Genomic DNA, 27,395 nt, shown 5'->3' with positions numbered 1-27,395 from the left:
GTAACTGTACGCCCTGGGTGTTTCTCCCGCTATGAAGCGTGCTCCGGAGCGGAGCGCGCTTCATAGCAGGTGGGGGCCGGCTGCAATCAGCAGCCGGGACCTCACCGGCAATGACACGCTGCAGCGATCGCGCTGCCGCGTGTCATTAACTCCTTAAACGCCGCGATCGCGGCGCGACCGCGGCGTTTAAGTGTAAGTGATGGGGGAGTCCCCTGTCACTTACCGATCGGGACCCCCGCAGTGTGACTGCGGGGGTCCCGATCGGTAAAACGGGCCGCCGGAGGTCTCTCACCTGCCTCCGTGCAGTCCGATCGGCGATCTGCTACACTGAGCCTGCACAGGCAGGCTCAATGAGCAGATCGCCGATAACACTGATCAATGCTATGCCTATGGCACAGCATTCATCAGTGTAAAAATCCAAGTAGTGAATGTAAAAGTCCCCCAAAGGGACTTCAAATGTGTAAAAAAAAAAAAAGTTAAAAACACTAACACACAACCCCAAAACCCCTCCCCCAATAAAAGTCTAAATCACCCCCCTTTCCCATTATATAAATAAAACATATAAAAATAAATAAATAGATAAACATATAATATACCGTAGCGTGCGTAATTGTCCGATCTATTAAAATATAACAAGCGTCATTGCGAACGGTAAACGGCGTACACGAAAAGAGGGAAAAAAGTGCGCGGATTACCGATTTTATGTTACATTATATATATAAAAAAATTAATAAAAAGTGATCAAAACGTCCGATCTTCACAAATATGGTATTAATAAAAACTAGAGATCATGGCGGAAAAAATTACACCCCATACAGCCCCGTAGGTGAAAAAATAAAACCATTATAAGCGTCTCAATAGTCCCATTTTATTTATAATTAATTGCCAAAAAAAAGGATTTCATTTAAAAAAAATATATAACATTAGAGAATCTGCGTAAACCTGCATATGGTTGTGTTCGGACTGACCTATAGAGTAATGGTATCATGTCGCTTTTACCATATAGTATATTACGTAGACACAGGAACCCCCCAAACGTTACCATATTGCATTCTTTTTTGCGATTTCACCAATTCATATCTTCATAAATAATATATTTGGGATTCCATCATACATGTTATGGTAAAATGAATGACGCCATTACAAAGTACAACTATTCCTGTAAAAAACAAGCACTTACATGGCCTGTAGATAAAAAACTGAAAGTGCTGGAGCTCTTAGAAGGGGAGGAGGGGAAAACGGAAACACTAAGATCAAAATTTGCGCGGTCCACTGGGTCATTTTGGGCCTGGTCCTCAAAGGGTTAAAAACTCCCCCCAAGAGCTAAAAAAATGAAATGCTCCCAAACCTAGCTGGTCTTAATCACCATGTCCCCCTGAATATTTTGAGACGTCTCCCATCTTTCTAGTTGCTGCCGTTCCTGAGTTACAAGTTTTTCTAAAAGCCGATCTATATCCAAGATAGCAAACTACATTTCCCATCATGCAATGCTTCTGCCTGATGATGGTGAAGTAGCAGAGCTGAGACAATGAAGGAGATGATGACAGTGTAGCAGAGCTGAGATGGCTATGTCGGTGTAGCAGAGCTGAGTTGGAAGTGACGGCGTAGCACAGAGCTGAGTTGGCGGGGACGGCTTAGCACAGAGCTGAGTTGGCGGGGACGGCGTAGCACAGAGCTGAGTTGGCGGGGACGGCGTAGCACAGAGCTGAGTTGGCGGGGACGGCGTAGCAGAGCTGAGTTGGCGGTGACGGCGTAGCAGAGCTGAGTTGGCGGTGACGGCGTAGCAGAGCTGAGTTGGCGGTGACGGCGTAGTAGAGCTGAGTTGGCGGTGACGGCGTAGCAGAGCTGAGTTGGCGGTGACGGCGTAGCAGAGCTGAGTTGGCGGTGACGGCGTAGCAGAGCTGAGTTGGCGGTGACGGCGTAGCAGAGCTGAGTTGGCGGTGACGGCGTAGCAGAGCTGAGTTGGCGGTGACGGCGTAGAAGAGCTGAGTTGGCGGTGACGGCGTAGCAGAGCTGAGTTGGCGGTGACGGCGTAGCAGAGCTGAGTTGGCGGTGACGGCGTAGCAGAGCTGAGTTGGCGGTGACTGCGTAGCAGAGCTGAGTTGGCGGTGACGGCGTAGCAGAGCTGAGTTGGCGGTGACGGCGTAGCAGAGCTGAGTTGGCGGTGACGGCGTAGCAGAGCTGAGTTGGCGGTGACGGCGTAGCAGAGCTGAGTTGGCGGTGACGGCGTAGCAGAGCTGAGTTGGCGGTGAGGTGACTGCATAGCAGAGCTGAGTTGCGGGGGGCGGAGCTTGTCACGGGCGAATGCGGAAAAGGGGGCGGAGCTTTGCCGTGGGCGATTGCGGGGGGTGGAACTTGCCGTGGGCAATTACGGGGGGGGGGGGGGGGGGGGGGGGCGGAGCTTGCCGCAAGCGATTGCGGGGGCGGAGCTTGCCGCGGGTGTGTGCGGAGGCTATGCTGCGGGTGAGTGAGGGATGCCACAAGTGATGGGGGGGGCGGTTGGCTGTGGGGCAGGGGGCTGTGTGCTGCGGATGAGTGCGGAGGCTATACTGCGGGTGGGTGATGGGGGGAGTCGGGGGCTGTGTGCTGCGGGTGAGTGCTGGACGGTGGCCGGGAGGCTCTGGACACGGGGTAAGCTCTGGGCTGGGGGTGACCGGGCGGCTACTGTTAGAGAGGGATGCAGTCACAGCTGCGCTGATCACTGTCTCCCTCTGTAACAGCAGCCACCCCATCCGTGTTCTCAGTCACTTCACTGTGCTGGGACTGAGGACACGTGATGCCGACACGGAGGGTGGGGGCCAGGAGCAGGGAGCGTGTCGGGTTGGACTGAGGTCTGATGATTCTCTGCAATCTGTGGGGGTGAATGCAGCTGGATAACAGCAAAACTGCAGAATCCGTAATAACTGTATATTGGAAAGATGAAAAGCTAGGGGTGGGCAGCGTATTAATGCAAAAATAATTTTGGAGGGGAATACCCCTTTAATTTCCCATAGAAAATAATGGCCCATTAGAAATAATGGCCACACTGTAAACGCTAACAGACAATCACAGCACATATGCAAATAGCTGAAATATAGCAGCCAATAGAAATTCTAAGGTCTTGTCAGTCAATGCCTCACAACATCCACACAGTCACATGTCCACTATTGGCCAATAGAAGATGTAGAAGATGGAAGGTCCTTAAAGGGGTTTGCCACTTTATAGTAAAATAGGTCAGTGCAAAGTATTAGTAACTGGATGAGCGCATGCGCGCGGGACTCATGCTGGACGTGCGGCGCTGAGCTCCGCTCCACTCCAGCCGCTCGCAGCTAATACAAGTATTAATCACCCGACAACCGGTCAGGCCAGGTGGCGGAAGATACAGGGGAGCCTCAGGAAGAAACGGGGGTCGCAGATGGCATCCAGAAAGGGGAGGAAAGGCAGCACTCAGACCCGGGCCCAGACCGCTCCGGTGACGTCACAGAGGGGGACGGAGCAGAAGCGAGGACAGCCGGCTGCCGCCATTAAGAGCCGCATGGCGCAGCTCAGCTCCCCACAATTGCAGCAGATGGCCAGGTCGGTAGAGATGATCACCCCTCACCCCAGAACACCCAGTCTGGCCTCAGATCTCTTAGGGGAACATTCACAGGCCTCATCTATGGACAGAGTTATTGCTGAACTGCCGTTCAGCCAATCCAGCCCAGAAACACAGGAGGCTGATGATAACGTAGCAGATGAAAGTGACCCTACTACAGCTACTCTATACTCTGGGGATAAAATCCTTATTGCACGTTTTTCTGTACTTTTACAACAAGAACTGGAGAAAACGTGCTAAAATCACATATGAACTGAAAGCTGATTTTCAAGCTTTAGGGGGCCGCATAGAAGCTATTGAGAAAAAAGTAGATTCCACTATTGCTACCATAAACCAGCATTCACAGGAGATAGAAATCTTATCAGATCAGCTGGAGGAAGCTAACTCTAAAATAGAGGATCTAGAAAATAGGTCCCTCAGAGATAATTTCCGCATCAGAGGTCTACCCGAATCTGACTGATGTGGAGGAGGCCACTAAAGAATTACTACACCAACTTTTGCCTGACATGTCTGATCGCTATTATGACCTAGACAGGGCTCACCGAGCACTCACAGCCCCCAGAGCAGATGGCCTTCCCAGGGATATCGTGGTGAAACCACATTATTACGCCACTAAAGAGAAACTGTTGCGAGAAGCGCGGGAGTCACCTCAACTGCAATTGCGAGATGCACCTATACAAATATACGCTGATCTAGCTCCACGGACCATTCAGAGGAGACGCAACCTTAAGCCGCTTTTACAGATTCTTCAAAAACGGGATATTCGTTATTGTTGGGCCTTTCCATTCCGCCTGGTGTTCCTATATAAGAACCGTACACACAGTTTCACCTCCCTCACGGAAGGAGAAGGGGTGCTGGAATTTCTGGGTTTGCTGTCTAGAGATCCCCCACATTCTTCTGAGGACCCAGCTCCAAACGCAGATGCTGAAAGGAGAAGACGCCTTCCCATCTCGCCGCTGTGGAAGAGGCTAGAGCTTCCCCTCCATAATTTTAATTCTGGACATAGTGTGAATGGGTTCCAATTTACCTAGCAGCGATGGTTACGGTTGCATATATTTGTTTTCCTCTAATTCTCTTTGTTTTCTTCCCCTTCTCTTTATTCTGTTTTCTTCTCCACGTTTCTTTATAACTAGGTTGTTATATGACCGGTGGGGCTTCTTCATATGGGGCTGTGGTGAGCTGGAGTGGTACGGTCCTTGCGCTCTCGACGACTTCTAGAGGGGTTGCCCAGGATTGGTACTGGGGGAACTCTTTCTCAGGGTCCTTAAAAGGGGCCTAGGCCCTCGGTCTTCAGAGACCTGTATGACTGTGGATGTGTGGTGGTTGTTTTGTCTGGTGTGGTCCCAGTGTCTTGTCTTGTCCTCTGTGTTAGTCCCGGCTCGAAATGACTCTTACCCTCGCCCCTCCCCCTGGTATGACAGCTCAATAGTGGGTTTAGCCAAACAAGATGGCAGATAATTCGGTATTTCGGGTGGTGACACATAATGTACAGGGCCTCAATAGCTCAGTTAAGAGGAAAAAAGCCTTTTAATATTTTTTTTTTTTTTTATAAATTCTGTGTTTATTAACCCAATTTTCGGACAGGAGACAATCGACAAATGGGACAGGCACGCCCCAAGTATGAACAAGAATGAAGCATCAATCTTACTAACAGAATGCAATAAACCGGTCTGCAAAAACATGACAAGAAAATGACATAAGTAAACATAAAGAACTACGTGGAGGTCAGGCAGACATGTAAACAAATGGCCTGGGGCATCATCCCACCATCGATTCCCCCCAGTCTTTACCAGAACACAGAAAAGAGAAAAAAAAGAAGAAGAAGAAGAAAAGAAGAAAAAGGAAAGAAGAAAGAAGAGAAAGAGAAAAAAAAAAGGGGGGGGGGGAGGATGGGGGGGGGACCAGGAGGGGAGGTAAGACAGAGGGAGGGGATGTTCCAGAGGACCCCCCGAAGAAGGGGACGTAAACATGAAGCCTGTGGATCCCCAAACCAGGACCTACCTCTGAGAGGACGGGTCCTCACACAGCAGAGATCTATAAACGTCCGTGTTTCGAAACTCAACCCATGACCACCAAGTGCTCGTGAACCGAGCATTTTGGTTATGTAGCTCACAAGTCAAATCTTCCATTCTCATGATTTCGTTAACTTTACGAAAATCCAAAGGGAAATGGGCGGGGGAATCGCCCGCTTCCAATAGAGGGGTATGCAAGATCTAGCGGCCATGACCAGAAAGCGCAACAGAGAGCGTCTGTACCTTTTCGTTGAAATCTCCGTGTGATGCAGAAGAAAGAGAGCAGGGGAGAGGCCAGCCGTCAAGCCAGTGACCCTGCGTATGACCTCCTTCACCCGATCCCAGAAGGGCGTGAGGGCTGGGCAGTACCAGAAAACATGAAACATGCCCTCTCCGGACCCACACCTCCAGCAGGAGGGATCCACCTCGGGCCAGATCGCATGCAGACGTGTAGGTACAAGGTACCAGCGAGATAAGAGCTTGTATCCTGCCTCCTGGAAACGTGAGCTCACCCAACATTTGTGCACCAATGACATGATATCGGTCCTCTGTGCAGGGGTCAGGGTCAGCTGGAGATCAGTCTCCCACTTCACAAGGAATGGGGGAGGCTCCTGGTCAGGGGGGGAAACCAAGTCAGTGTAGAGAAGATATACGGCATGACGCAGCTGGCCAGAACCGGCACAAAGCGTCTCAAGGTAGGTCTTGGAGGTATGGAATTGGGACGCAGGTGGCAAGGAGCGCAAGAAGTGTGTGAGTTGGGAAATTCGCCACGTGCCCAGCGGCCGTGGCTCGGTAAGGGCCTCCAGTTCAGTTTGCGTGAGCCACACCGAAGAGGACATGAAGTGTGATGCCCTGAACTTATTGGCAAGTGCCCAGGTACCGAACCCAGGGTCGCTAAGGCCCAGGACAAAGTCAGGGTGACCGATAATCGGTGTCATGGGGGATAGTAGTGGAAGAAAGCGAGCACGGATTTGGGGGTCATTACAGACCTTGATAGTTGGGCCAATAGTGGGGTGTGATTTAAGTGCTATCAGGTTAAGGCTGGGTAGCCAGGGAATGCAAGGTAGGGGGATACTGGTGAATGATTGTTCCAATTTCACCCAGGGCTTCAAAGAGGAATGGCGACACCAATCTACCACTCTGGTGAGGATGGAGGCCAGGTAGTACGAGTAAAGGTCTGGAAGGGCCACGCCACCGCTAGCCTTTGGACGGCAAAGGAGCACCTGTTTAATCCGAGCAGGTTTAGAACCCCAAATAAATTTGGATTGCGTGGAAGCTACCGCACGGAAGAAGGACTTCGGAATTCCAACCGGCAGGCACTGAAAGGCATAGAGTAGCTTAGGGAGGAGGTTCATTTTAAAAATTGCACAGCGACCAAACCAGATGAATAAACCTTTGCTCCAAGCAGAGCAGCAGGATTGGATTGTAGCGAGTATTGGGGGGAAGTTGGTGTTGTATAAGTCCTTCAGGTTTGCAGTGAGGTATATGCCTAAGTATTTAAGAGCCCTAGGAGCCCAGCGGAATCTAAAGGAATTGCAAATAGAGGACACCACCGTCGCAGGTAACAAGACGTTCAGCGCTTCCGACTTCGAGTAGTTGATCTTAAAATTGGATAGTGAGGCAAACAGTTCCAGCTCTCTCATGAGGACTGGGAGTGTCACAATCGGATTCGTTACAAAAAACAGCAAGTCATCCGCGTACGCGGCAAGCTTGTGAATGGTGTCTCCTACGCCCAACCCCCGCACGTCACTGGAGTCCCGTATGACTCTCAAAAAGGGCTCCAAGGTTAGCACAAAGATGAGGGGGGATAAGGGGCAGCCCTGTCTCGTGCCATTATGAATGGCGAAGCGTCCTGAGAGGACGCCATTCACCCGGACGGCCGCTGATGGGTTAGAGTATAGAGCCATAATCCAGGCTAAGAAGGTGGACCCCAGGCCAATCGCCTTCAGGGTCTCCTCCATAAACGTCCAGTTGACCCGGTCGAAGGCCTTCTCAGCGTCGGTAGAAAGGAGCATGAAAGGAGTCCGCTGGATCGAGGCCTTGTGGACTAGGTCAACTGCACGTATTGTGTTATCACGAGCCTCACGGCCCGGGAGAAACCCGGATTGGTCTGGGTGGATGACTCCACCCAAGAAAGGAGACAGTCTATTGGCCAATATCTTTGAGAAAAGCTTCAAGTCGACATTCAACAAGGATATTGGCCGATAAGTTGGCACATAAGGAGTGATCCTTCCCCTCTTTAGGGATAACAGAGATGATAGCTCTAGTCATGTCTGGGGGGGGGCGGGGCATGGTCGGCAAGGGAGTTAAAAGCTGATAAGAAATGGGGCGTGAGGAGGGACTCCAGTGATTTGTAATACGGGAGCGAGAAGCCGCCAAGCCCAGGTGCTTTGCCCGTGTGAGTAGCCTTAAGGGCTGCACCAAACTCTGCCGAGGAAAGGGGTTCCTCTAGGGAAGACAGGGCCTCTTCTGGGAGACGTGGGAGCCCAGACCTAGAAATGTAATCCTGTATGCGAGACCTGAAGGACTGGCTAAGTGTCAGAGGGTTGGTTTGGTCGGTGGAGTACAGAGAAGAATAAAAGTCCTTGAAGACACCCGCTATGCCTGCCGGAAGACGTTCCTTAGTACCTGCAGCCGTGGATATGTGGGGCACATATGTGCGGGCACGCTGAGCCCGTAGTGCACGCGCCAGCGTACGACTACATTTATTCCCGAACTCATAAAAGTGACGCCTACATTTGGTCAAGGAAGCTTTTGCTTTATCAAGAAGATGGGTTTTGAGCGTGTCTCTCGCCGCCAGCAGTCTCCCACGCAATTCATCTGTCGGGGCAGTTTTGTGGGCATGTTCAAGGTCCCGTAGTTCCCCAAGCAATCGGGTAGTTTTGGCCGCTTTCTCTTTTTTTAATCTAGCCCCATGTTTCACCAGTATCCCCCTAGCAACACACTTATGTGCCTCCCAGACCACCACGGCTGAGGTTTCTCCAGGGGTGTTACAGGTAAAATATTCTGTCAAAGTCTGCTTGAGATCGGCTAGTACTGCCACGTCCTGAATCAAGGACGCATTCAGCTGCCACTGCCACTGCGTAGGATATGGTTCAGGAAGCGTAATAACTAGAGAGACCATTGCTATCTAGTAATGCTATCTATAGAAGATGCGCTAAGCAGAGGCAAGTTTCGATGTTTAAGGAAGAAGTAGTCTAATCTGGAGTAAACGTCGTGGACAGGAGAGAAAAAAGAGAAATCCCTGTCTCCAGGGTGGCATAGTCTCCAGGTATCTATTAGCTGGTGTTCGTGTAAGAGTGTACCAATGCGGGCCAGCTGCGAGCGATTCATGTGGGAAGAACCTCGTGAGGTGGGAAGAACCTCTAGAGCGGGATCGAGAGCTACATTGAGATCACCCCCCACGGCCAGACCCCTTCAGAAAATTCATCAAAGTCTTCTAGGAACGTCTGCAATGCATGCAACTGGCCCGAGTTGGGGAGGTATAGGGATGCAAAGGTGTGTACCTGAGAGTTGATACGGCCCTTCACTATGACCAAGCGACCTTCATTATCACACAGAGATTCCAAGAACTCCCAAGGCAAGGAGCGAGAGACTAAGATGCTGGTACCCCTGGCCTTCTGAACTGGAGAGAAGCTATGGTAAGCAAAGGGGAACCAAGAGTTAGCTAAGGAAAATTTGTGAGAGGCAAGCATATGCGTTTCTTGAACAAAGGCAACATGTATGTTCTGTTTCTTAAACAGGTTCATCATAATAGAGCGTTTCCCACTGTCGTGGAGCCCTTTCACATTTAGCGACCCCAGTCTAAGATGGTTTTGAATTCGGGAGGCCATCTGGATGGGGGGGGGAAGTGGAGGAGAGGAGGGCGGGAAAAGGGAAGGAAAGTGGGAAAGAGAAGGGAAAGGAAGAGGGAGGAGAGGAAGGGGAAAAGAGAGAGAGAGAAAAAAAAGGGGGGGGGTAAGAAGTGGAAGGGAAGGAGGGAGAGATAGAGGAAAAGGAGGGAGAGAGGGGGGAGGAGAAAAGAGAAGGAGGCTACGGAAGACGGGGAAAAAGGAGGATATAGGAGGGGAAGAGTCAGAGACAAGTAGGATAGCAAAGGAAAGAAAAAGAACTCAGATTGCACAAATATGCTTAACGGAGACCAAGCTCCAAAGGAAAAGGAGGAAAAAAGCAAAGGAGAGGAGGAGAAGAAAGTTGAGAGCGCAGAAAACCATAGGGTGGGGGGCCCCAGGCCGCAACACACAAACCATATGAAGGCAAAAGAACAATCACCAGGTCCCCAAACCCCGAACAGAACAGGCTGCTCAGGGGAAAGGAGAACCCAGGGTAAACACTTAGGTTACTAGATAAAAAACAACCAAAAGCACAGAGTAAGGCACTGTGTAAAGAAACCTCTGTGTGTGTCCACTGGAGTGGAGGAAAGAGAGAAAAAAAAACAAAAACAAACAAACATCCTAAACCCGTGAGGGTGGATTCATCTACTGTAGGTGGGAGGATAAGGAGGCAACATATCCGCGGGCACACACCGAGGAATCCCAGTTATCTGCAATGTAAAGATAGAGAGACTGAGGTGGAAGATCATGGACCAATACAACGCTCATGAAAGGTGCACACCTGTGAGTGGGCCTAAGCCCAACCTGAGAGAGGCCCCCACAATAACATAGACAAAACGTTAATCTCTGGTTGGCTACCAAGGAACCCTAAATTGGAGGGAATCAGAAGCCACAGTATTTCGGATATCAAAGGAGAGTGTCCACCTGAATATCAGTCTCATTAGGGCTCAATAGCTATCCATGCAGAAACTGGGGGGGATGCTGCTAGAGTCCAGGGACCCCTCAAGCCTCCAATGGAAGACCTTGGGAGAGATCCATCCGTAGCGGGGGAGAGCCATCACGGTAGCGATCAGAGAGGGAAGGAGCTCTGGAACGGCGACGTCGGGTCTGGAGCGGGGGCATCTGCATCTCGGCAGCCAACCAATCGGACCGAGACCAGCTGTGCATCTAAGAAGGTAAACAGTCGGGGGAGGTCATCATGGCATTTAAGAAAGAACACAGAGGAGTCCTTCCGGATAATAACTTGAAAGGGGTGCCCCCAGCGATATGTAGCACCGACATCCTTGATAACTGCTAGCACAGGTTGCAGTAAGCGTCTCATGAAGAGGGTGCGGGCTGAGACATCAGGGAAGAGGCGCACCGTGACCCCTTCATACTGCACAGAACCGGAGTTCCGGACAGCGGATAGCACAGTCTCCTTTTCAGCATAATAATGCAGTCTACACAGGACATCTCGGGGGGCAGTAGTATCTCGGGAGGGCATTCTGGCTACTCTGTGAACTCTATCAATGACATATGTAGAGTTCAGGGGTCTCCCAACAGCCAGGTTAAAAAGTTCAGACAACCGCCGGATCAAGTCATCTCCTCTTTGCAGCTCAGGCAGCCCTTTAACGCGGATGTTGTTCCGGCGCCCGCTATTCTCCTGGTCATCTAGGAGAACAGCCAGATGTTGAGTGTGCTGTCGGGTGCGAGCCATGTCACGCTCCAGGGCCTCAATCCTAGTAGACAAAATGGCGGATGCATCTTCTGTGGCCGAGGTGCGTTGGGCCAGATCCTCCACCTCATGGCACACTGCAGAGATAGCTTGCTGCTGTGAGGCCTCAATACGCTGTACAACAGCATCTAAGTCCCGTTTTGTGGGGAGCGCCTGAATCAGCTCCCGCAGGAGCTGGAGATCAGTGGAGCCTGATGTACCTTGTGAGGAGGCCAGATCCCTCGTGGTGCATATGTCCCGGACCGCTGGTCCCGGAGTCAGCTGCCAGTCAGGCGAATCCCCGCCACCATCGTCTGAGTCTGCCCAGGTCACCGGGGGGATGTTCTGACTCCCGGCAGGATCCTGAGAGGAGCGTGTGGATGGTGCGGTCGGCACCATGTTGCCGCCGGCGGCCCGCGCTTTGGATCCGGGAAGCTGGAGGAAGCCATCTATACGGGAGGAAGTCACTGTGGAGCGGGTCAACGGGTGGCGGGGGGTCCCAGCCTTCTTCTCTCCTCGTTGTGCCATGCAGCAAGTCAGGTAACCTACTGAAACGTGCTTCGGTTTGTGTGAGGCGGCCCGGAGCTCCGGCAATGTGCGACCTCACAGTCCCATAGCTAAGCCACGCCCCCCGCCTTTAATATTTTTAACTCTATGCTAGCTGATGTACTATTTTTACAAGAATTGCATTTTTCAAAAGACTCTAACCCTAAATTTATGCATAAACAATTTCCCTTGTTTTTCCTTTCTATAGCAGATGAGAAGGAGAGGAGTGGGCATATTTTTCTCCAAGAAGGTGGATTTTGTAGCATCAGGCACGCATTGTGACTCAGACGGTCGGTGTTTGTTGGTCACGGGTACTCTTCAAGGCTCCCCGGTCTCCCTCCTATCCTATTACGCACCTAATACGGGCCAGGTAAAATTTTTCCAGGACATGTTTCGGACGCTTGCCCCTCACTTTGTGGGACTGCTTATATTTGCTGGGGACTCTTAATTTGGCATTGGACTTCACGCTGGACAAAAAAGCAGGGGAAGTTCCCAAACGTAGAGCCCCGACCAAATGTGGCCTGACTTTAGCCGAACTATTTAACTCTTATAACTTGATTGATGCCTGGCGGTCAGCTAATCCCTCTACCAGGGATTATACCCACTTTTCAGTAGCCCATTCCTCATACTCCCGAATAGACCACGTCCTTCTCTCCTCTCAACTTTCCTTTCATTTAGCCTCCTCCAAAATAATCCCCACTCCATGGTCTGATCATGATCCAGTATTGGTAACTTTGGAATCCTTCTGGTCTTCTCCAACCAGGCTACCATGGCGACTTAATGAATCCCTTCTAACTAATCCCATCTTATGTGAGGAAATATTGACTGAGCTGAGAGCCTTCTTCCAGATTAATTTAGCTTCAGACACATCTCCTTTTATAAATTGGGAGGCACATAAAGCTTGCTTGCGGGACAAACTCATTAGCATAGCCTGTAAAATGAAGAGGGAAAGGGAGGCCATCCTGGAAAAGAAACAAATGGAATACGCGTCCTTACTCGCCCAACATAAACGCGATCCTCAGGCCAACGTTCTTCCGGCCTTAGTGGCTGCTAGGACAGAGCTGAACTTAAGGTTAACTACGGTGGCAGAACGCAGCCTTAGATGGACGCAGTACCGTTTCTTCAGCCAGGGTGACAAACCTGGTACGCTTTTAGCTCGAAGGTTAACACCTAGGCCAAAGATGTCGTCAATCCCAACTCTGAGATTCGCGGATGGCACCACCTCCCAACACCCTGACCGAGTCTTAGATGCTTTCCATAAGTTTTATGATTCACTATATGCTAATAGTCATACGACAGGCAGACAAACTATTTAGAGACATCCATTTGCCTTCTTTATCTACTACACACAGGGACCTTATGGACAGGCTGATTTCTCTGGAGGAATTGCTCTAAGCCATTAAAACCCTTAAAGGGGGATCCACCCCAGGTCCCGACAGATTTTCAAGTCTGTATTATAAGAAATTTGCTGATATACTGGCCCCCCATTTATTGGAGTTCTTAAACTCCTTGCGGGATGGCGGTGTTCCCTTTCCAGAAATGTTGAAAGCGTACATTTCCGTGATTCCAAAGCCGGACAGAGACCATGCTTATTGTGAGAATTTTCGCCCAATTTCGCTTATTAATGTCGATTTGAAAATCCTGACTAAAATTCTGGCTTTCCGTATGAACTCCTTTTTGGAATCTTATATTCATGCCGACCAGGTCGGTTTCATCCCTAATAGACAGGCCTCAGACCAAACAAGGCGGGTACTGGACCTAATTGCTCTAGTTCAGTCCCTATGGGCCCCCATTTCCTCTAAGCAAGCTCTATGTTTATCTCTGGACCTACACAAAGCTTTTGATTCACTAAATTGGGAATTCCTTTTCTATGTTCTTGAGCGTTGGGGTTTCGGCCCTGGGTTTTTAACGATTCTGCGGGGATTATATTCCGCTCCCTTTGCTCAGGTCAATATAAAGGGTCACTTGTCCCCACAGATAGCGGTTAGACGAGGTACACGCCAAGGGTGCCCATTGTCGCCCGCCTTGTTTGTGCTAGCCATTGAGCCCCTGGCCCACCTAATTAGGTCTAACATTAACATTAAAGGGATAGAGGTTGGGGGAATCCAACACAAATGCGCATTATATGTGGATGATATTCTACTCATGCTCACCTCCCCTTTGACCTCCCTCCCTAATGTATATAATATTCTAGGTCAATCATAAAAAGTCTGAAATTTTAAATTTAAACATCCCGGCGGAAGCTGCTAAATTGAATTTTGATGTCTAATGGAGAGAAGACAAATTGAAATATTTAGGCATATATCTCACCCCATCCCTTCCCGCTCTTTTTGCGGTTAACTTTGTAGCGATGAGACGCAAGCTTAAAGCTGACCTAACTTCTTGGTGAGCTATAAATCTTTCTTGGTTTGGTCACATAGCTGCTATTAAGATGACTCCATTGCCCAAGATCCTATATCTGTTTAGAACGGTACAGATGGATGTCCCCTCTTCATTCTTATGTTCTTTCCAAAAAGAGATCCTAGCTTTTATTTGGGGCCCTCACCGCTGTCGAGTAGCCAGTAGAACTTTATACACAAGCAAGACGAATGGGGGTTTGGGTCTACCTAATCTTACTAAATATTATTATGCTGCCCGCCTTGCATCAATCGTGGTCTTACATAGAAAATCTTCTCGCCCTCTGTAGGGTTGACATTGAACAACAGGCTTGTCCGAAAGTGCCAATTGATCTCCTACCATGGATGCCCATGCGTAAAAGGCCACTTATCTTATGCCCACTCCTCTCCTCGATGCTGGCTCTCTGGGATCGGCTTCATAAGCCCTTCAAATTTCTATCATTGCATACTCCTGCCGCCCCGTTATTTGGTAACCCGGAGTTTCCCCCAGGGATGCAGCCTAGGCAATTTCAGTGGTGGATGGACAGAGGCCTTTATAGAATAGGTAATTTTCTCTACCATAAAGGGATCCGCCCTAAAGATCATTTTGTTTCAATTTATAAGTTGCCTCTGGGGGAATACGTCCGTTTTAATCAAATATCTCATTTCTTATCCTCGGTGAAGCAAAGAGCAACTGATGTGACGTCCACCACAGCCTTTGAGAATCTGTGTATTAACTTTGCTAAAGGGGGTCATGTGTTGTCTATCTTATACGCTATTCTAATATCATCACCAGATAAACTAAGCTATATGGTGCAGTGGAAACGTGATCTGTCGGTATCTTATTTCACCCGTGAATGGCAGGATATTGCTCAACATACAGCTAAGATTTCCATAAATGCAGCGCTAGTAGAAGCGAACTATAAAGTTCTCTTAAGATGGTACCTGGTACCTGTTCGTATAGCAAAGATGGTGCCGGATTACCCCTCTTATTGTTTCAGACATTGTGGTGTGGAGGGAACAATGTACCATACATGGTGGACCTGCTCGAAAGTTAGAAGATTTTGGCGTAGGATCTTTAACATGTTATACTCACTGACCCAATGTAATGTGCGGATGTCACCCAGCTATGCTCTACTAAATGTGAAAATTCCAGGACTGCCAAAGACCTCTCAACGGTTTGCTTCCTTTCTATTCCTAGCCGCCAAAATTGCCATAGCTACTTCTTGGAAAAAAGCAACAGTGCCAATGGATCTGGTTAAATCTAAGCTAAACTGGATAATGGTCAATGACCGACTCCATGCCATTCTTAATGATAAGGAAGAATTATTCCACAAGGTCTGGCGGCCCTGGATGTCATATTTAGACCCCGCATCTACTGGATGCTGACCTCCTTAGGCGGAGGCAGTCGCGAGGGCTATCCGCTTCCCTTCTCCCTACCCTCTTCCCCCTCCTTTCGTGTCTTTTGTCTTGTGTCTTTTGGTGTGTGTATGCTTGATATATGTTCTGTGTTGAATCTATATGTTTGATTCAGTTAAGGGCGGGTAAAACGTCCTCCTGTTTTTTTTCTTGGTCCTGAGATCCCATATAGACTTTACCGAGACCATTGGAAACTAATTATATCACGGGACATGATGTGTCATGATGGTGACATGATGGTGACAGTATTTTCCGCCCATTGTTGGCCTACTGTTAGGCCTTGTTGTTACGCCTATGTTAGGCTAATTGTGTGTGCACTTATAAAAGAAAAATTTAATAAAACTCTTTGAAAAACAAAGTATTAGTAACTGTACTCACTGTATATACTGATAGCAGATCCCTGTGTACCTCATAGAGCTAAAAATCAGACTCCCCTTCACTAGGCTGTGGTGCCCTGCTCTGTTTAGTTTCAGGCCATAAAATGGCTGACATGGATGAGCATGTGACCATGCCCTGTCCCCTGTCACCTCCATAGACATATACAGGCCCAGTGGTGGACACTGGGGGGCGGGGCATGGTCACATGCTCCTCCATGTCCGCAATCTTAAGGACCAAAACACCAAAGAGCAGGGCAGCCCAGCGTGGAGGAGGGGAGCCTGATTTTAGCTCTATGAGTTACACAGGGAGCTGATGTCAGTATATACAGTGAGTACACTTACTAATACTATACACTGAACTATTTTACTGTAAAGTGGCCAACCCCTTTAATGATTTTGTCTCACTGACATGAGTAAAATTGTCATGGTAACCAAGCAATGATTTTCAACAGCAGAGCCACTCTTAAGGGGACGGGACCCAAGTCGCTCTTAAGGGGACGGGACCCAAGTCGCTCTTAAGGGGACGGGACCCAAGTCGCTCTTAAGGGGACGGGACCCAAGTCGCTCTTAAGGGGACGGGACCCAAGTCGCTCTTAAGGGGACGGGACCCAAGTCGCTCTTAAGGGGACGGGACCCAAGTCGCTCTTAAGGGGACGGGACCCAAGTCGCTCTTAAGGGGACGGGACCCAAGTCGCTCTTAAGGGGACGGGACCCAAGTCGCTCTTAAGGGGACGGGACCCAAGTCGCTCTTAAGGGGACGGGACCCAAGTCGCTCTTAAGGGGACGGGACCCAAGTCGCTCTTAAGGGGACGGGACCCAAGTCGCTCTTAAGGGGACGGGACCCAAGTCGCTCTTAAGGGGACGGGACCCAAGTCGCTCTTAAGGGGACGGGACCCAAGTCGCTCTTAAGGGGACGGGACCCAAGTCGCTCTTAAGGGGACGGGACCCAAGTCGCTCTTAAGGGGACGGGACCCAAGTCGCTCTTAAGGGGACGGGACCCAAGTCGCTCTTAAGGGGACGGGACCCAAGTCGCTCTTAAGGGGACGGGACCCAAGTCGCTCTTAAAAGGGACCCAAGTCGCTCTTAAAAGGGACCCAAGTCGCTCTTAAAAAGGGACCCAAGTCGCTCTTAAAGGGAGGGGACCCAAGTCGCTCTTAAAGGGAGGGGACCCAAGTCGCTCTTAAAGGGAGGGGACCCAAGTCGCTCTTAAGGGGAGGGGACCCAAGTCGCTCTTAAGGGGAGGGGACCCAAGTCGCTCTTAAGGGGAGGGGACCCAAGTCGCTCTTAAGGGGAGGGGACCCAAGTCGCTCTTAAGGGGAGGGGACCCAAGTCGCTCTTAAGGGGAGGGGACCCAAGTCGCTCTTAAGGGGAGGGGACCCAAGTCGCTCTTAAGGGGAGGGGACCCAAGTCGCTCTTAAGGGGAGGGGACCCAAGTCGCTCTTAAGGGGAGGGGACCCAAGTCGCTCTTAAGGGGAGGGGACCCAAGTCGCTCTTAAGGGGAGGGGACCCAAGTCGCTCTTAAGGGGACGGGACCCAAGTCGCTCTTAAGGGGACGGGACCCAAGTCTCTCTTAAAGGGACGGGACCCAAGTCGCTCTCAAAGGGAGGGGACCCAAGTCGCTCTCAAAGGGAGGGGATCCAAGTCGCTCTCAAAGGGAGGGGACCCAAGTCGCTCTTAAAGGGACGGAACCCAAGTCGCTCTTAAAGGGACGTTGTCCCGGAGGAGTGATCCACACATCCTGCTCCGGCCAGGGTATTCGCCAAAATGGCGCTGATCCCGGCTCGGCACTCGGATGCTTTCGGCTGCAGCAGCCGAAAGCATCAGAGTGCCGATCTCGTTGATCTTTGCTGTATTACTATACAGCAAAGATCTCAATGAGAGATCAGTGCACTTATACTAGAAGTCCCCAGGGGGGCTTCTAGTATAAGTGTAAAAAAAAAAAAAAAGTGTTGTTAGTAAAAAGCCCCCTCTCCTAATAAAAGTTTGAATCACCCCTCTTTTCCAATGTTTTAAATAAAAGTAAATAAATAAACATGTTTGTTATCGCCGCGTGTGTAATCGCCCAAACTATTAATCATATTACTGATCTCGTACTGTAAATGGCGAAAGCGCAAAAAAATCTCAAAGTGCAAAATTGCGCATTCTTGGTCGCATCTAATCCAGAAAAAATGTAATAAAAAGCAATCAAAAAGTCGTATATGCGCAATCAAGGTACCAATAGAAAGTAAACATCATGGCGCTAAAAATTACACATCACACAGCCCCATAGACCAAAGGATAAAAGCGTTATAAGTGTGGTAATGGAGCGATTTTAAGGAACGAATATTTGTTAACAATGGTTTGAATTTTTTACCAGCCATCAGATAAAAGAAAAGTTATACATGTTATATATCGTTGTAATCGTAACGACTTGAGGAACATGCATAACAAGTCAGTTTTACCCCAGGGCAAATGGCTTAGAAACAAATACCCCCCAAATAAAAGAAATGTGGTTTTTTTTGTTCAATTTTACCACACTTTTTTCCTGGTTTTGCCAAATAGTACACGACTAATAATGTGAAAAAGTAATAAATCTTTACTACATGAAAAATTCACAAAGACATTGTAAAAACATCTAATTAGAGCCATAATCCAACAAATCACATACAGGCAATCCTGCAATATTCAGGGTCCCTGCGTACACTACATCAGAAAATTGCACCATGGCATAACACAAAGTATATATCATAATTATTAGGACCAGTTACTATACAAATAATAATACAAATCCCAAAATACACATTAACCCCTTAAGGGCCCATGCTGTACCGTGACATTGTGGTATCCTGTCACTTAAGGACGGGTAATGTACCGGTATGCCAGTGGGTCCAGCGAGGCTGTGAAGTGAGCTCAGTCTAAGGTTCCTTTTAAACGGGCTGATTATTGTCCAGGAGCTTTACTAGCCATTAATCTGCCCGAGTAAAAGGGACATCGATCAGCCGAAGACCGGGAAAATACCCGATTATCAGCTAATCACATCTTTTGCCCATGCTCAAAAATGTATCTTTATCAACCACACATCTTCCTGTGTAAACAGGGTAATGTGCGGCCAAGAAACATAAAGAGAAACCGACAGCACACACATGTCTCCAGATCACAAGTAGCAGTCTATACATACTAGCCACACTGCTTGTAATCCAGCAGCATCTGGTTCTCCAGGTCCTCCAGCCACTGCTGTAACTTTAGGCCACCACCTCATCCGCTGGTGTAACTTCAGGCAGGATCGGAGAGCTAGAGAAGAGGATCACAAGCAGTGTGGCTGCTATGTATAGACTGCTGCTTGTCATCTGGAAACTGACAGCAAAGATATATACATATTTGTGCTGTCAGTTTCCAGGGTTGCACGAGCGATACAAGGATTGTTCACGCAGCCTATAAGCTTAATTTCTCTTGCTGTGTAAAGTTTGCGGACCCCGCAGAGGAGAAATCTGTGTGTCTAAAAGGACCCTAAGCTCATAACATACTGTTTGTCCATATTGTGTTGGCTTAAATAACTAATACCAGCTATTCAGAAAGCTGTTTTTTGTGGTTATGTTTTCTATGTTTAGCTACACGTACCAGATTTATCAAGCGATGTAAACTAGAAACTGGTTTAAACTGCTTGCAGCAACCAATCACAGCTTAGCTTTCATTTTACGAGAACTGAAATCTGAACTGTGATTGGCTGCTTTGGGCAGTTTCTGCCAGTTTCTATTTTACACAACCTGATCATTCTGAGCTATGATGCTTTTGCAGAGCTTTGAATTAGCCATGTCAGGTTCTGTGTCATTCATTTTATACAAGATACACAGCGTTAAGTGATAAATCATAATCATTGGGTTCTAAATAAAATATTTTGGACCACAATGAATTTGAGTGTGGTAAATATCTACTGTACTTGTGTTCAAGTTTTTAATAGGTCCTCCAACACACCTCTTCCTACCTATCCTTTACTGCTTCTACAGATATATTGAATATCTGATACTTTTAGCTATTGTAAATTCCTAAAAAAAACTGTAAACTCAGTGACATAACCTTCGGACCAGTTCAGAATATTTTCAAATATAAGTAGAGATGAGCGAACCGGGTTCGGGTTCGAGTCGATCAGCATTTGATTAGCTGGGGCTGCTGAAGTTGGATAAAGCTCTAAGGTGGTCTGGAAAACATGGATACAGCCAATGACTATATCCATGTTTTCCACATAGCCTTAGGGCTTTATCCAAGTTCAGCAGCCACCGCTAATCAAATGCCGAAAGTTTGGGTTCGGATCGACTCGAGCATGCTTAACGTTCGCTCATCTCTAAATATAAGTTCTATTTTGCCTGCAAATAAACCAATTTTTTTTTTTCCAGAGGGCATCAGGCTTATCTGAAATCTGGCCCACACTATGATTTCATCCACTATCGGCAATTGGTTCATGAGATTACACAGGCTTTCAGCGGCATCAGCAAAGAGCTTATCCAGATGAAGGATCGCTTTAGGGAACTGCATGATCGATCTGATCTTTCTGAGCACCTAGAAAAAATCCAAGAACTTGAGAAAGAGAAACTAGAACTGGTATGATATAAGTTTAATGTAAAAAGAATATATGACCGAGATTTGTTTTTACTGATTAGAGCCAGCTACTCAGCTAGTGGAACATGTTCTTTCTTTCTAATCTATTCCTTTTTTCTGTTTATAATTATTATTATTTTTTTTTTTATTTGGCGTTTATTATTATGGGGGCTGTCATCTTACTTAACCTGTTTTTAACAGCATTTAGTGACATGCTTTATGTCACGCTTCATGGTCATAGACACAATGAACAACGCCAGATCATATTCTTTGTATGGGACACATTTGTGAGAGTTCCGTGGGCTCATTCCACAGAAGGTGGGGGAGTGGTGAGCAAATGCCATTATGTGTATGTCTGTTATTTATATACTGGTGTCACCTGTCACTATACTCCTGTATATGTTGATAAGCAGGCAGGACACTGCTGGGTAGTCTTAGCTTAGTTTAAAGCCTAGTGGCCAAATTGAAAACTGCAAAATTTTAGGATTATTTTATAATACAGATAGTAAAATGGAAAATTAAAAAACTTGTTTATAATAACTTGATTTAACCCCTTAAGGACTGGGCCTGAAATGACCTTAAGGACCAGGCCAATTTGCGGTTTCGGTTTTTCCTCCTCACTTGCGAAGACCCATAACCCCCAAAATATCATTTATATAATAAATAAATAATAATAATAATAAATATAATATTTTTATTAGCAGTAAAACTTTTTTGCAAATAGATATATTTAAAAAGGCCCTAATAGCCTACGGGGTCATATGGGGTGACATTTGTTGCTCCATGATCTCTAGTTTTTATTATTAAAAAATGTTTCTAGATCAAACGTATTGATCGCTTTTTATAAAAAAATGTTATATATAAAATGTAATTAAAAAAGCAATCTCTGCGTTTTTTACCGCTTTTTGTTCACACCGTTCCCCATGCAGAAACAATACTGTTTTATTTTAATAGATCGGACAATTACGCATGCTACGGTATATTATATGTTAATTAACTTTATTATTTTTATGTGTTTTATGTATAAAATGGGAAGGGGGGTAATTTTCACTTTTATTGGGGGTGGGGCTTTGGAACATTTATTTAAAACTTTTATTGAGATATATATTTTACACTTTTTAAGTCCCCTTAGGGGAATTTTACATACATACATTAGATTGAACACACTGATCACTGCTATGCCATAGCATAGCAGGGATCAGTGTTATCTGCAATCTTCTGATACAGCCTGCCTGTGACAGACTGAATCAGAAGATGGAAGACCTGACTGCATGGAGAAAGGTAAAGGACCTCCGGCAGTCAGGCAATGCGATCCGATCGGTATGTGACTGGAGATGCTCCGGTCACTTACACTTAAACACTGTGACATTTAAGGGGTTAATGGCGGCGGCCCGCATTTGAGGGTGAGGGCCTGGTACATTTACGCCCTCCTGCATTAAGGCCCATGCAGCAGGGGCGTTAATTTATGCCCACTGTTGTTAAGGGGTTAAACAATAGGTCATTTTCTGATCACACATTCTTTTTAATATAAGACTAAGTAATCTCCAAAAACTAGCGGAAATTAGGGTGCCGCCTCCCAATATTGGAATAAGACCCAGTGGTCAGTATATATCAATGCAATCACCGACGCATATGGACCACTTAAGGACAATTAATACATAACCTTTAATAATACTTTAAAAACAAGGTCCATACAACATGTACACACAAAAAAAAACCATTGGTGCCCTATATATACAGTGTGGTATCCTCAAGAGCACTAGCAAAATAGAAGGAACAAATAACTAAATAGACACAACAGGAGTAATGGTCAAGGCTGTCACAGGGTACAATGATCAGTGCTATGGTAAAGGGGGGGGGGGTTTGGTGCACCCTCAGCTGACCCTAAATAGCCTCTTACCCTGCCTTTTGGGGTACCCACCTCCTTAACAGGGTGGCCCCAACCACGGTGACAGTCCCTCTCCTGTTGTAAGTGCTCAGGAGAAAAAAACAAACAAAGAGACAAAAAGCAAAAAACAGTGCAACACATGTGACAACTTACAATCACCTAAACGTGTAATTGCAGCAACACAATAGATACAGAAATTACTTGGAGTGTATATGAAATTTACAACACTCGTTCCAACGCGTTTCTACCGTCCCAATATGTGACGGTTTCATCAGGGAACAGTCCCAGCACTCCAAAATGGATGTGCCCTATAATATTAGCTGCTGTGAAGATCTCCTCTCAATAAAATGGACCTTTAATAATTAAATGCAATGATATATGATAAAAAGGGTTACTCGTAGTATATACTGTGGTGGGGAGCGCCAGTTATAGCGCTACCAGCTGTACCTCTACTACTACCAATACCCATGACACACTAGCAAAGATACTGTCATAATGTACATGTCTAGCCGTCACTTAGCTTAAGATGTGCTGAGTCAGGAAATAGTAATAGCCCTCTAACAAGGTCCCAAATGATTCCATGATCCCCCCACGATGAGATGGAGATGGCAATTGGCAGGATGACCGTACTTAAATACTGATGGTATGTACTACTTCCGGGTGCCGGTCACATGACATGTCAGGTCACGTGACCATCCACACTATAATGGAGCAAATGAAAAGCCTCTTGATAAAGGCGCTATAAGCTATAGGGGGCGTGTGGGGCAGGCTATATCCGCATACCGCCTACATATGGGGGTCCTGGGTGAATTAGGAGCCCCGGAGAGGGAGCGACAATAGAGAGCCGGGCACTTCCGGTCCGTGGAACGCATATGCGTTCCACCGGGAGGAAGTGGGCGGAGAAATGCTGCAAAAAAGCCAGATGGATGATAACAGCATGTGCAAGCCGTGGAACGCAATATGCGTTCCACTGGAGATTGATGAAACTGTTCCCTGATGAAACCGTCACATATTGGGACGGTAGAAACGCGTTGGAACGAGTGTTGTAAATTTCATATACACTCCAAGTAATTTCTGTATCTATTGTGCTGCTGCAATTACACGTTTAGGTGATTGTAAGTTGTCACATGTGTTGCACTGTTTTTTGCTTTTTGTCTCTTTGTTTGTTTTTTTTCTCCTGAGCACTTACAACAGGAGAGGGACTGTCACCGTGGTTGGGGCCACCCTGTTAAGGAGGTGGGTACCCCAAAAGGCAGGGTAAGAGGCTATTTAGGGTCAGCTGAGGGTGCACCAACCCCCCCCCCCTTTACCATAGCACTGATCATTGTACCCTGTGACAGCCTTGATCATTACTCCTGTTGTGTCTATTTAGTTATTAGTTCCTTCTATTTTGCTAGTGCTCTTGAGGATACCACACTGTATATATATGGCACCAATGGTTTTTTTTTTGTGTGTACATGTTGTATGGACCTTGTTTTTAAAGTATTATTAAAGGTTATGTATTAATTGTCCTTAAGTGGTCCATATGCGTCGGTGATTACATTAATATAAGACTAACAAACAGTGAAAGGCTGAACATGAGCCTGCAGTATAAATAACAAGAAACACTGGAAGAAAGGAGTTAGGAACAGTGTGGAACCATAGGATTTGGTCTGCAAGGTGTAATGTCAATCCAAAAAGAGCGTACAGGGTGCCTTCCCAATATGTCTGGAGGTGAGAGCTTCTATAGCTACAAACAAAGCTTGGCAATCATAATAATTTGATTAATTTACCATTTGAACTATACACAATATTGATTTTAGTCAAAATCATGAATTTGATAAAAGCCCCTTCCTAGAGGCAGTGCTCCTACCTGGTCGAGGAGAAAAAGCAGTAGACTGGGCTTCAATTGTGGTCTTTTTCCTGGTCAAAGTAGACAGTCAACAGTCGTTAGGTTCACAGTGGTTAGGCTGCCTTCACAATGCCTCTCTTTCACTGAAAAACACCAATAAAAATCCCATGGCGTTATTTTTATTTTTTTAAACGCATGAGGCCAGTTGTTAGCTGGGAATCAGTAGAAGTTTATGATCTCCCTTGCACACAACACATGGCATTTTTATTTTGTGTTGTTTTTCTCTCCTCTCTGGTGTTTTTGTAGCTCTGTGCCAGTTTTACAAAAACGCAGCAGCAAAGGGTTTGGCAGTTTTTCCGCAAACCGCATTTTTTTTTCCTATAGACTTCAATGGAAGTCTTCAGCTCCACAAAAAAACGCCATAGCTTATTCAGGGATTAACTTAACCCCCTGTGGACCAAACTGTGGTCCAGGGGCTGACAGTCTGATCCACAGGGGGTTAAAGGGGTTGTCCGGCGATAAAAAATTATTCACAGAATAACACACATTACAAAGTTATACAACTTTGTAATGTATGTTATGTCTGTGAATGGCCCCCTTCCCCGTGTTTCCCCCCACCCACGCTAGACCCGGAAGTGTGGTGCATTATACTCACCGCATCTCGTGTCGTCCACGGTCTCCGATCGTCAGCAGTGACGTCTTCTTCGGGAGGCCAGCGGATCTTCCCGAGTGCCGGCCGCCCTCTGCAGCGTCATCCGAAGCTCAGCCGCGATTGGCTGAGCATAACTGTGCTCAGCCAATCGCGGCTGAGCGGCTGATGACGCGGCCACGTCATCAGCTGCTCAGCCGCGATTGGCTGAGCACAGTTATGCTCAGCCAATCGCGGCTGAGCTTCGGATGACGCTGCAGAGGGCGGCCGGCACTCGGGAAGATCCGCTGGCCTCCCGAAGAAGACGTCACTGCTGACGATCGGAGACCGTGGTCGGCACGTGACAGGTAATGTATAGCGCACCACACTTCCGGGTACACGGGTGGGGGTGGTGGGACACGGGGAAGGGGGCCATTCACAGACATAACATACATTACAAAGTTGTATAACTTTGTAATGTGTGTTATTCTGTGAATAATTTTTTATCGCCGGACAACCCCTTTAAATTAACCCCCTGTGGACCAGACTGTGCTCCGTCCCTTCGGTCTTCTCCCCGTCTTCTTCTGATCAGCGGCTGCAGCAAGAACACTGCTTGACGCCTTATTGGCTGACCATCGTCTGCTCAGCCAATCAGCGGCTGATGGCATCCACACTTAATCCCTTGTGTGCCAGATCGAATAATGTGGCCCCCAGGAGGTTAAATGAGGATGCATGGTATCCTCAATTAACCCCTTGGGGGCCACATTGATGTCAAAATGTACCCAACCCAGCAAGGAAGGGGTTAATGCTGGGGGGGGAGAAGGGGGGCCCTATTGATACCCCGATGTCTTCTATCTCAGCAGAGCCTGGCACACTGAGATCCATCTCAGAGATGCCGCCCTAGCATCAGCGCTTGCTTTTTACTCAGAAATCTTTTGTTTTTTTGTTTTTTTTTTAATCAGATTGTGTTTTTTCCCCCCACTTCCACTTTTTTTTCCACACAAAAAATGGAAGAATAAAGAGAGTTAAGGCAAAGGAAAACTGAGGGCACACCACCTCAGCGTCAGTATGTCCTTTTCCTAAAACATTTAAACTTCAGAGGCACAAACATTGTCTATACACAGTGTAGGAACTTGGGAGAATAAAGGGGTACTCCAGCGGGGGGGCATTTTTTTCCTGGGACCGGGTAGGAGGTGGCTGAAGGAAACGACGTCCACTCACCTCCCCGGTTCCAGCGGCGGGTCCCGCATCACGGCGCTCTGGTCCCCGTTTCCCGGCCGCTTCTTGGTGTCTGACGTGGGCCCAAGACGATACGTCTCAGGTCCGCTCAGCCAGTCAGTGACAGAAGCAGGATCTGAGCGGACTTGAAACGGATCCCGCGACCGTCACTGACGTAGTTTCCCTCAGCCATCTCCTCCCCAGTCCCAGGAAAAAAATGACCACCCAACCCCCCCGCTGGAGTATCCCTTTAAAGTGGTTCTCCAGCGCAAATCTTTTTCTTTCAAACCAACTAGTGTCAGAAGGTTATATAGATTTGTAATTTACTTCTATTTAAAAATCTCAAGTCTTTCTGTACTTATTAGCTACTATATATCCTGCAGAAAGTGTTTTATTTGCAGTCTGACACTCTCTGCTCTCTGCTGACATCTCAGGCCGAGACAGGAACTGTCCAGAGCAGGAGAGGTTTTCTATGGGTGTACCTCTCCTTCTCTAGAGAGTTCCTGTCTCGACCAGAGATGTCAGCAAAAAGCACTGTGTCAGACTGAAAATAAAACACTTCCTGCAGGTTATATAGTAGTTTACAAATCTATATAACACATATAACAAATCTATATAACTTTTTGACACCAGTTGTTTGAAAGAAAAAGATTTTCGCTGGACAATCCCTTTAAGCTTGTATATCCAAGACAGGTAGTGAAAACCAACCACAGGTGCTCATCCCAGAAGCACTGCCCCACAGCAGTCCAGTCATTTCAAGCTGACTAGCACTTGAGCAGAAACGGATCATGGAAAAGAAGAATAGCTATTTTACTGTGATTACGATACATAGCCTCATAGCACAGAGTGTAAATATATATGTCCATTTAAAACTAAGTTTTCTCCTTTTTAATAAAATAAAAAAAAAGTTAAATTCTGTTTCCACATCTCTGTTATCATGTATTGAGTGCAGATTGATAGGGGAAAACGTGATTTTTTGGGGGGATTTTAGCACAAGGCCTTAACAAACAAAATGTAAAAAAAAAAGGGGTTAGGATCAAAAATCTATTTTTTTTCTTGGCAGACTGCAAGATTACAGCTTGCTAAGCAAAATGCCCAGGACCATCCTAGTGTTGAATCCCATCAAGAGGAGGTTCAGGTTCTGAAACAAAAGTAAGTGACATAATTTTTTTTTTACCTTTACACATTAACCCCTTAACGACATCGGGCGTAAATTTACGCCCTGGTACTTAACGCATCAGGGCGTAAATATACGCCCGATGTTTCCCCGATCGCTGTGTGTTCGCACACAGCGATCGGGGAAGATGGCCTGCTATAAATCTTAGCAGGCCATCTTAGCTTCTCGGCACGGGGGGTGGTTAACACCCCCCGTGCTTACGATCGCCGCTATTGGCTGATCAATTCAGATCAGGCAATAGCGGCGATCGGA

General features: G+C 47.3%; 1 protein-coding gene across 2 annotated transcripts in view; it reads left to right on the top strand.

Moving 5' to 3' along the window:
- The window catches only part of REX1BD (required for excision 1-B domain containing), an 86,148-nt gene that overhangs the window by 41,946 nt on the left and 16,807 nt on the right, over positions 1-27,395 (top strand). For both annotated transcript variants that reach the window (XM_069964503.1, XM_069964505.1), the window contains exons 3-4: positions 20,200-20,404; positions 27,030-27,118. In XM_069964503.1, coding sequence (XP_069820604.1) covers positions 20,200-20,404; positions 27,030-27,118 — 294 coding nt within the window. The remainder of the gene's footprint in view (positions 1-20,199; positions 20,405-27,029; positions 27,119-27,395) is intronic.

The sequence above is a fragment of the Dendropsophus ebraccatus genome, chromosome 3 (genome assembly GCF_027789765.1).
Source record: "Dendropsophus ebraccatus isolate aDenEbr1 chromosome 3, aDenEbr1.pat, whole genome shotgun sequence".
Lineage (NCBI taxonomy): Eukaryota > Metazoa > Chordata > Amphibia > Anura > Hylidae > Dendropsophus > Dendropsophus ebraccatus.
The sequence above is the reverse complement of the archived record's forward strand: the minus strand, read 5'-3'. Positions and strand labels throughout refer to the sequence as shown.